The sequence below is a fragment of the Terrapene carolina genome, unplaced genomic scaffold (assembly GCF_002925995.2).
Source record: "Terrapene carolina triunguis isolate 2854851 unplaced genomic scaffold, T_m_triunguis-2.0 Scaffold85, whole genome shotgun sequence".
In the NCBI taxonomy this organism is placed as follows: Eukaryota; Metazoa; Chordata; order Testudines; family Emydidae; genus Terrapene; species Terrapene triunguis.
In genome coordinates this window covers 6,503,250-6,513,934 of record NW_020664436.1, presented here as the reverse complement: position 1 = coordinate 6,513,934, position 10,685 = coordinate 6,503,250, and the positions used below count along the sequence as shown (strand labels likewise).

General features: G+C 46.5%; 1 protein-coding gene across 1 annotated transcript; it reads right to left on the bottom strand.

The window, feature by feature from the left end:
* Window positions 1-2,588: 2,588 nt before the first annotated feature.
* On the bottom strand, window positions 2,589-10,001 carry TCTE1 (t-complex-associated-testis-expressed 1). Its single transcript, XM_024193719.1, has 4 exons — window positions 9,818-10,001; window positions 7,389-7,957; window positions 5,433-5,882; window positions 2,589-2,899 (listed from the first exon to the last, which is right to left on the bottom strand). Exons 1-4 carry the CDS (start codon window positions 9,999-10,001, stop codon window positions 2,705-2,707), a joined length of 1,398 nt encoding a protein of 465 aa, XP_024049487.1. The 3' UTR covers window positions 2,589-2,704.
* Between the last annotated feature and the right edge of the window lie 684 nt (window positions 10,002-10,685).

Here is a 10,685-nt window from a genome sequence, read left to right as displayed (position 1 = left end):
AGAGAAGTTACCAACCCGCTTAGGATGTTGTTAACCAAGAATTTGTTCTACTAGTAAAGTTTACACAATCCTCTGGAAAACTATGGCTGAAAAATATCCTACACCACAAGTTTGGAACAAAGACAGAAATACAGGTGAGCTAGAGTTCTCGCTATCACTCACAAATACTCCATATGCAATAAATTCATGTTACCTAAAGATTTGATTTTCCTCTACAGCTGGAAACAAAATATTGCCAAAGCTGTTATCTAACTGTCCAAAACAATACATGCCTACAGCAGCCTAGTTACACTGTTTGTAGAATGCCCCATCATATATAATCTTTAGGTTCCAGGTCAAAGCTGATTTCTAGCCATGGCAAGTGCCTCTAACTCTCCCCAGCTCCATTTTCACCGGGGATTAGCACAGATAACCACCTCAGTGAGTGCTAAATTGATGCAATCAAAATGTTTGGACTGAGAGAGAAAAAGCTTGCCCTAAATTTGTGACTGTCTAATGCAAAACTCATGTTTGACACCTGAACTAATTAGGTATTATGTAAAGCTCACTGAGCTCATTTACGAGGACACCATAACAAGTTATAAGCAACAGGGTTCACTTACTCAGAACTTTGAGGAGTAGCACTCGTTCCATAGACCCAGAATCTAACCATGGGTGAGGATCATAAAACAATAACCACCTGGGACAAGTTCATCCCACCTGTAAACTCATTCAAGTCAGTGGAGGTACACCAGGCATGAATTTGGCCTAATATGTACAATCTTCCCCTAGAACATGGTATCTGGTATGTAATGCATTAACTATTCCATGACCATTAACTCTTCCCTCCTGCTTCTTAACTGTTCTGTCTAGACGGGGTTCTCAACTCTGTTCATAGCACAACCCACATTTTTAATACCCACACACAGTCTCTGTATCTCCCTTCCCAGTCACAGTCACATAACATCCAAACTGCAACTACCATTGCTCACCAGGAGAGGAAACATTTAGACCAGTATTGAATGTGGCTTGAGTTTCTTTTAATGCCATTTAGCAGCTGGAAACAAAGAAGGCCCCAGTACCATGTGACAGCTCGCCACAGACCACCAGCAACCACTCTGTAGACCACTAGTGGTCCACAGGCCACTGTAGTATGCCCTTCATAGACTGCCAATTGATTTCACTGGTAAGAATAGAAGCCAATACAGTGGAATATATATAATTCCCTGTTTTAGTTATTTTATTGTAAGAAAAAATAATTGAAAAGGTTATATAAAGAAAAACATATTCTGAGACTAACTCCAGGAGATGACTTTTCAGGCCAGTCTGAGAGAGATAGGTACTACAATGAAATCACATCTGAGTGTAATCAGCCCCATCAGCCACACCTGGGGATAATCAGCCCCTCATGAAATGAGTTGGGAGTCTCAGCACAGTTCCCTATGGACAGGTGTCAACAGCACACAATCCAGCAGCACTGCTGCGATGGAGGAGTGAATTCACATGGAAACTAAGCTCCCCTTTTGCCCCGGAGGTGACTCTCCATGCTGTCTTGGTAGAGTGCTAGGATTGGGAAGCCTGTCTTTGGTGTACCTGCTCTATGACTAAACAGAGACCTTTTTAGTTTCCTACACTGTCAGCATGGAGCTTATAAAGCCCCCTAACACATACCCTAACTCCTGTGGAAGGATAATCTAAACCTTTCGTTTCATTTTAGAATGGGGTGTGCTTCATTAACAGATTCCATACATAACACAAAGCCTCTGTCCCCTGGGGAGAGTGACAAAGGGCTGTTTCCCTTGTTTAAATGTGTGTGTATCTGCTTGGGGCTGCTTCTTTAAACAAGCTGTTTAGTGTGGGACGGAAATCCAAAACAGAAGGCAGTCTATTTACCAGAGGAACTCCTCCTTAAGGAAGAAGAACTATGATAATTAGATATCCTGGTAACTGGCCCCATATCTTCCATTCTGGGTCTGGTGGCAGTCCCTGTGAGTGAGCTCTGGCAAGAGGTCAGCTGGTCAAAGCTTTTGCAGAGTGAGCTCATGGACCATAGATAGAGTCTCCCATATTATTATTTGCTCTTCCCTGGCAACTGCGCCCCCACTTTATGATGACAATCTCATAAGTTTTGTGTGATGCTCCCAGAGGCTGGGTGCTGGTGTTATTTACCATCCTTTGCTCCCAGTTGCCAATGACAGCATGAAACCACCTTGTGGCAGAATCACATGGGAGACCCAACTTTGGCACTAGCTTTGGGTCTCCATTCATGGCATTCTGTCCCATAGTAACAATAAGCTACATAATTTCTGGGCAAAGTCTACTCCAAGAGCTGGCTATCAGAGGCACTCATGCTACCAGCCCCACCAGGTGTCCTAGACAATGAGTAGAGCAGATAAATTGAGAAAAATCTACTGAATGGAGGGAGCACGTGTAGTTTCCAGAATGGCAGGGTGGGCTTTGGCCAGTCTGAAGCCGATGGGAACCTAGCTCAGGCTGGGGAGTTGGAGAAATGGCAAACCCTTGACCACAACGTGTGAAGGAGCCAGTGAGAAATCTCCTTTGGGGTCCAACTGCCAGGTAGGCCCTAGTCGCTGACACCAGGCTGTCTGTTACATTTTCTTACCCCTCCCCCAATCAGGAATTAATGTCATATGCCCACAGCTGCCCAATGAGGAGAGACATTTCATTTCAAAGGCTACAGTGGGAAATAAGGGCATAGGATAGGCTAATCCAGATCTGGGGATTTCTCTTCCAAGGAGTTTGGCTGGTACAAGATTTTCAGACGGGCAATTTCCTGGTTAGCCTTCAGGGCTTGGTTAATGAGGTACTCGCTCTCTTGCCCCACCTCTGCCAGTCGCAGGTCAAATTCAGTCACTGTTTTGTTATCCGACATTCCTTCCAGCAGCTGCTTCCCACCATCCTGGAATCAGAAAGGAGATGGGTGTGAAGTACAGACCAGAGCAGGCTTGCTGCTCCATGTCCCCCAATCCCCAGAGTGCCTTTCACCAGCACTCACCTACTGCCTGCAAGTGGAGTAGAGGAGAAGGGAGCACGTGCATTTCCATCTCACATGTCCTAAGTAGGAGTATGTGACAATAAGCAAAACATGGGGTATCTTATTCCTCAGCAGGAATCTCCCGACTGAAACGTTACTGGCAGGAAAACAGAAAAGGAGTGTAACCTTATGCAGTGCTCACACTAATGGCTCCCTTTGGGTATCATGTCAGCAATTCTCAGGCTCATGGCTGGTTAAGACTGAGATGATAACCTGACAGAGCCATGCCGGTATATCTGGTCACCCATTCATCAGCTCACTGCTAGTTAATGTCAACGCCAGCACAATTAGGTATACCGTTCCTACTCCAGCAAATGTCAAGAGAGGTCCATTCCGATAGCCTCCTTTTCAGAAATGGGGACATCTGTGGTGAGGCAGAGCCTCCCACACAACTGAAGTTCAATCCACTGAGGAAATTCAAGCTCTGACAGAAAATTTGGCAGAGATCTCAGGAATTCTGGAGCTTTGGGAGGCAGCTCACCTTGGTACCATTACCTCCCTCACCTGTCAACACACTCCAGGGACTGGACCAACAGAGGTTTTCTGGAGGTGTTGAATCCTAGGTATTGTCAATCAATATCTATCAGATACCAAATAAACATGCTGCTCCTACCTTCTGTGACCACTCCTTCTGCCCCCAGCCCCCCACTGCCTTTGACCTTCCTGAGAGAGGCCAGGAAGTGGGAAAGGAAGGGAAGGAGTCTACCTTTGAAATCAACGGGAATGCAGGCACACGACCAAGGCCTGAGTTTGGTGTGTCTCTAGCAGTTCAACCAGGGGCCTGGGAGTCACAACTCCTCGCTTGGAGTCCCGTGTTGGGAGGGAAGTGTATCTAATGGTTACAGCAGGGGGCTGGGAGTTAAGACTCCTAGGTTCTATTTCCAGCTCTACCACTGAACACTGGCACCTCAGGCAAGTCACTTTCTCTCCCTGTGCCTCTGTTTCCTCATCTGTAAAATGGAGACAATAATACTGACCAACTTCTCAGGGTGTTTTGGGGTTTCACTAATGAACATCTGCAAAGTGCTTTGAGATCCTTGGATGGAAGGTACTAAGCATTAGGGTTATTATTTCCAAAGATAAACCTCAACCCTTTAGAACACCCTTTTCTCCTTGTATTATTCCATTCTAGCTCTTTGCTATTTAGAGGCTAATAAAATTAGAACTAATAAAATGCTTGCCGTCTTCAAAGCTCTTTAAAAACATTGGCTAATAAATTCTATCAGCTACTTCATGAGGTGGGCAGACAGGTACAGTAGGTATTACTATTTCCATTTTACCAATGGGGAAACTGAGGCATAGAGCTTAGGGGTCATTTTCAAACACGGCTGCCTAGATTTAGGATTCTTTATCCACATGTAGCCAACTAAATAGAAGTGACCTGATTTTCAGAGAAGCTGAGCACCAGCAGTGACTTCGATGGGATTTGTGAATGCCCACCAGTTTTGAAAATCAGGCCACTTGGATTTAGGAGCTGAATATTAGGCATGCAGATGTGAAAACTTTGGCCAAAGCCATGTGGTGAGTCAGTAGCAGAGCTGAGACTTTATGTAAATTCAGCAAGTGAGCCAGTTTGCTAACAATGCTGATCTGAATATCGATACCAGCAGGAGATTATGAGGCTGATGCCTTCATACCATGACGAAGCCATGACAGTCTCAGAAATATTCCCTGAATTTCCTGGGCCTCTCTTTAACTTGGGAACAAACCTCTCAATTTCCTAAAGGCCAAATTCACAAAATACAGGTTCAACTTGAGGGTCTCATTATATATAAAGAGTGCAGGGAGTGTGAAACAATGGGGAATTCCTTTTTTTAAGCGATATTTGCTATAACCTCAGCTTCTCTGCTGCCAATAATTTATAATACTCAAAGCAAGATCACCTTGGCAGTGTGTGAGATGGAGATAAAGTTGGCTCTTTGGTGAGGGGCAGCAGTTCAGAGACCAAAGAAGCTCTGCATCTGCTTTATGTAAAATCATCCAGACCAGTGGTTCTCAAACTAGGGCCGCCGCTCGTTCAGGGAAAGCCCCTGGCGGGCCGGGCCAGTTTGTTTACCTGCCGCGTCTGCAGGTTCGGCCAATTGTAGCTCCCACTGGCTGCGGTTCACCGCTTCAGGCCAATGGGGGCTGCGGGAAGGGCGGCCAGCACGTCCCTCGGCCTGCGCCGCTTCCTGCAGCCCCCAGTGGCCTGGAGCGGCCAGTGGGAGCCGCAATTGGCCAAACCTGCGGACACGGCAGGTAAACAAACCGGCCCGGCCCTCAAGGGGCTTTCCCCGAACAAGCGATGGCCCTAGTTTGAGAACCACTGATCCAGACAGATGCTTAAGTTGGACTGCACTAGCTGCTGTAATGGCAGCAAACCGAAGCAATTTCTCTTTTAGGCAGGGAAGCTGCTTACCAGCCCTATGTGGTTGCATGCAAGGTTGATGCTAGTCAGAGCTGTGTTCTGAGCAAGGACCTGGGAGAACAGTGTAGCTGTCGGCTCTGACAACTCGTTGCCTCCCAGATGGATAGATGTCAAGGTGGCATTAGTCAGCAGGGCATGGCCTATTGCCTGGCCGCCCTCATCCTCAATGCAGTTGATGCGCAGGTTCAGAGAGGTCAGCGTAGAATTCTTGCCTAGGGCATGAGCAATAGCCTGGGCTCCTGGGGCCCGGATCCGGTTATTACACAGGTTGAGAATTTCTAGCTTGCTACGGTTGATCAGCTTGCCAATGGCTCGTGCTCCCCGGTCCCTGATCAGATTATGGGACAAGTCCAGCTCCACCAAGCATGGGTGATCTAACAAATTCCGTATCAGCACCCGACTCTTTTCGTCATCCACTTTGCTCCGGCACAGCTTGAAGACCTGTGGGAGAAAAATATGGTTATGCTTATTGGCACAGCAACTACCATCATTTTGGAAGGGATTTTCAAAAAGCCTAAATGAGTTAGGTGCACAAGTTCAATTGAAAGTCAAAGGGAATTGGGGACCTAGCCTCCATAGAGAGCAATGCCAAATCCACCTTAACTTCAAATTTAACAGCCACTGTTTGACCTCTAGCTGAAATATAACAACATACCGTCTTCAGGTGCACAAGAAATGACATGTTTGCCCCCACTAGGGAACCTTGCTGTCACAAAAGGGCCCCACAATGGGATCTATGTGGCCACAGAAGAGCTCATTTCACCTAATGGTGGAAGGCAGTTGCAGAACCTGTCAATCCATCCAGAGAGGGAGGGATCAGATTATTCTGCCTTTTCTCTGAATTGTGATGTGTCAATTAGTTAAACTCCGGAATTAGTTAAACTCTAGAATAGGGTTCCCAGGGAGGCGGTGGAACCCCTGTCATTGGAGGCTTTTCAGAACGGATTGGACAAACACCTGTCAAGGATGGCTTAAGTTTACCTGGTCCTGCCTCAGCACAGGGGACTGGACTTTACCTCTTGAGGTTCCTCCCAGCCGTACATGTCTATGATTTTGGGGGGTAGAATCTCTATAGTGGAATAACCGTGGAGCTGAGGGTTATGCTATTGTCCAGAGAGAAACATCCTCTGTGCTGGGAGTTCTAACAGCACCCCACAGTGTTTTGGGGTGTCTCTGCCGCTGTGTGACATCCTGTCACATTTTCTTTGTTAAGTAACATATTGCATGTATCTGCTCGTAAAAGTTAAGAGACTGGCCTAACAGAGAACTGGCTCCCTTTGCTTATCCCCATCCAGGATTATGCAGGGAGGTGCAACTGCTCCTTCTCTCCTGATCTACAGAGAACACATTTTATATGGGGGGGAAGGGGTTACTCACGTGAATAAGATGCAGGCTTTACTGAACCTCACACAACACATGATAACAAACAGCACCTAGCAGGATATTCAATTACACGCCACCAAGTTAGTCTCATTTCAAACATGAAGTTAGACAGGCACTACAAAGGGGGAAAGGCCCTGCCCTTAGCTAGTAGACAGCCTGGCTTCACATCTTGACTTTCCACTCACTTGGCCAAATTCAAGCCTGGTGCAGGCAGCCCTATCAATTTCAACAGCTACAGACCTGCTTATACCAGCTCTTAATGTTGCCCGTTGTGTGGCATCAAATGCATTTCAAATACTCGACCGGTTTTTGTGATTTGGCTGTGGCCCCTACATATTACAGTGAATTGCATCCTATGAATATATTTAGGCACCAAATTAGAAAGTTTGCCTAAGACAGTCAAATTATTTGAGTCAAACATTTGAAAGCCACCCACTGGACTGGGAAGACTAATGGTGAGCACCAGGTAAAACTGGTCTCTTGGCTCTTTGCAAGGGTATTCTGTCCCTGTTTTAGCTTATCCTTTCAAATATAAATGTTAAAAAATCAGTTTGGGCAAGTTACTTTCAAGGCGTGGCACTTCTTGAAAGCATTGGCCAGAGAGCAACAGTCCTGATAGGTGAAGTCAAAGAGGCTCCACTCGAAGTTCATGCCACAGTCTTTCACACCATACGTCAGATGCAGCTCTTCAAGGTGAGAGAGGGCAGCAGTGAGCACTCCTAGGTCATAGTGATGCATGCAGAATTCATCAACCCCAACATCACTCCCAGAATCGGACATGTCATCCTCTTCCTTGTTCTGATCCAGCTTCACCGGTGGGAGGAACTGATCGATTTCCAGCTTCCTCACATACTCCTTGCAGAGTGGGATGACCTCCAGGACTTGATTGGGGTCGGTTGTGTTAGGGATGAAGTACTTCAGGATGCTCTCCAGGTGGCGTTCAAAGAACATCCGTTTCCAGCTGCCCCCATAGCGGGAGACATCACACACTGCCCAGCGCTCAGTACAGCACCTCTTCCAGTAGCCTTCGTCGCTGATCAGGTTGGCGGTCACTGTGAGGGGCAGGCCTGTGGAAATCCTGTCCAGCACCTTCCTTTGGTGCTCTGGCAGGAGACGGTCCACGACGGGATTCTCTGTAGGGAATAAAGAAGAGGAGAGGTTACTCCCCAAAAGCATTCTGAATCTGAGGGGGGGTATGTTCACTAATCCAATCCCCCTAGAAATATCATGGGGGGTATGTTCACTAATCCAATCCCCCTAGAAATATCATGGTGAGTAATATTCTAACCCAGACCTATTGGCAGAAGGTTTTTACCATTTGGCAGTCATTGATTTTATATGCTGTTTGGGAATAGCATCTGTTAACGTATGCTCCCTTCTGCTGCTCCCATAGTACCACACCACAAAAATATTGTCGGGCCTACATAAACTGTGGCTAGTAATTTTGTATTTTTATTTCTAAGTGGTGGACTTCTTGTTGTCTAAGTAGATATTTAATGGAAAATTCTGCTCTAGTACACCAACGTAAATCCAGAATAACATCACTAATGTGAATGGAGTTGCTCTGGATTTACACCAGTATACGTGACAGCAGAATTTGGCTCGTTGTTTGGAGAACTTCCCCAGAGGATTATAACCTTTTAAAGGAGAACATTTTGGGTCTGGGCTCTTTAAATGTTCTTTATAAAACTTATCTTGTCTTTGCACCTTTGTATATTCTGCTAAAAGAGTTACCCACTTTTTGCCCACCAAGCCCCCTCTATCTCATCCTTCAAACCTACCTTATTCAGAAAAATGTTCCCTTCTCCTCCAGTAATCTCTCTTCACCCCTCTGCCCTGAACCTCTGTCCTATCTCTCAGCTTGTCTCGCTGACACTGGAAGCTCTTTGGGGCAGGGAATTTCTGCAGAGTGCTATATACATTACAGGACTATATACCCGATTTGTATTAATTATCACCCCATGATGGAATCATAGAGATGAGAAACAGAGAGACCTGTCTGCACATGGAAAATCTTATTCTGAGAAGCAAAGCTGTGTTCCTACTTTCTCTCTCTTCTTGGGTGTCTCTCTACTAAAGATATCTACAGAAGAAGAGCGCTGTGGCTTTGCTTGGAGACTTCTTCCAGTATTCCCTCCATTTCCTCCCACACACTAACATCCTCACACTGCAGTGACCCCTCTCTTAGACAAACCCTTTCTGAGGCCTTCAATGCCACTTTTCTGAATCGGGCAGAGAGCATCACTGAGGATCGAAGGAAGTTGCTCCTTTTCCTCCCCAGTCTCACTGGGCTCCCAGACCCAGGCAGCTTGGGACCCAAACTCTGAACCCTGACCTGGCAGCGTGCTAGACTAGCAGCCTTGCTATTTCTTAGCAGTTCATCTGGTCCAGATGCACACGCTCTACCTGAGGATGTCACCATTCTTGGGTTGTCACATCACAGCTGACAGCTATGGAAATGTTAGTGAAATCGTAAGTTTATATCCCACTCCCACACCCGTCAGACATTACTTGTATTCTTCAACTGGGGCAGGGAATAGTTCTACCTCTGTCTGTACAGCACCCAGCAGACTGGGACCCATCCTGACTGGGCCCCTGGAGGGTACTGTAATGTGCGAGATGACGAAGAGCAGAGAAATCTGACTTCAGTGGTCAGGGTAAAAGCTGATATAGTGAGTCCAAGCAGGGCATGGAGGGAAATTGAGGAGCACCCCAACAGATAGGATGGGCTGAGTTCAGAGCAGCTTCTCACTCTGTGGAGTAGTCCCAGTGGGCCAAATTCATCCCCCATGTAACTCAATGGAAACCACTGCAATGGAGTTACATAGACACATCTAGCTATTGAGCAGCAGGAGAGATTTTTTCCTGTGTCCACTCTCTTTCCCTGTCTTTGACTCTCAGCAGGACAGAGAACCCAGTGTGAGCCTGCTCCACAACCCAAGGTAGAACAATGCGGTCCGCAGGACTACTGTGGGGAAGGGACCATGGCTTACTTTCAAAGTTGCTGACGATGTGCTGGAGGCAGAGCTCACTGAGGTGTGGAACAATGGCCAGGGACCACTCAGGATCCTCAGCAATGATCCGTCGCATGCGTCGGGGGTTGGCTGCAGGGTTCACCACTGATGTTTTCAATGGGGGAGAGGCCATGTTCGTGTCTCCAGAAACTGGCTCCTGCATCTTAACGTGCTAGTCTGACCCTACCCCCTTAGATGAAATAGAAGGAAAGTCTGCATCAGGACAGATTCACCAGCACATTTCCAGCCAAGGTTCCTGGGAAAAAAAGACAGTTTAAGAAAGGGCAAATAACTGGAGCCTCTCACTGGTGCTAATAAAAACAACAACAACAACAAAATGTTGGCACCCCCATGACATCACTCTGCACACCATCACTCTGCTCACTTTGGATACCCTTTTCTGCTACCCGTTGTCTATCTTGTCTATTTTAGATTGTAAGCTCTTCAGGGCAGGGACTTTCTACTGCTCTTATGTTTATACAGCACCTAGCACAATGGGGGCATTGTGTAATAAACATAATAAACAATACAATGGTATTGCTATAAAGAGCTATTAATGCTTTTTAGAGGTTAAAGGTCATTGCAACTGTATTAACTTATATCTGCAATTTTGTCACTGCCCTTCCCCATTGCCTTCTATCCGAGGATTTCGGTGCTCTTTACGAACATTTGTTAACTGGAGCTTCAACACCCCTGTGAGAGGAGTCAGTGTGATGGAGCAGATAGACCCCACATTAGCAACAAGGAGGTAAAGGAGAGCCTGTGGATCTAGTTGATCTCACCTTGCTACACCTGCAGCCAATGTCAGTCTTTCTGGGCCTGTTATCCCATCCATCAAATGGAACTG

What these genes read in the sequence shown, in the direction of transcription:
- TCTE1 (XM_024193719.1), bottom strand. Translation starts at nt 10,001, where the DNA reads ATGCAGGAGCCAGTTTCTGGAGACACGAACATGGCCTCTCCCCCATTG. An exon ending in CATCGTCAGCAACTTTGAAA is followed by an intron (nt 7,958 to 9,817) that starts GTAAGCCATGGT and finishes TATTCCCTACAG; the next exon opens with AGAATCCCGTCGTGGACCGT. An exon ending in CATGCAACCACATAGGGCTG is followed by an intron (nt 2,900 to 5,432) that starts GTAAGCAGCTTC and finishes TTCTGATTCCAG; the next exon opens with GATGGTGGGAAGCAGCTGCT.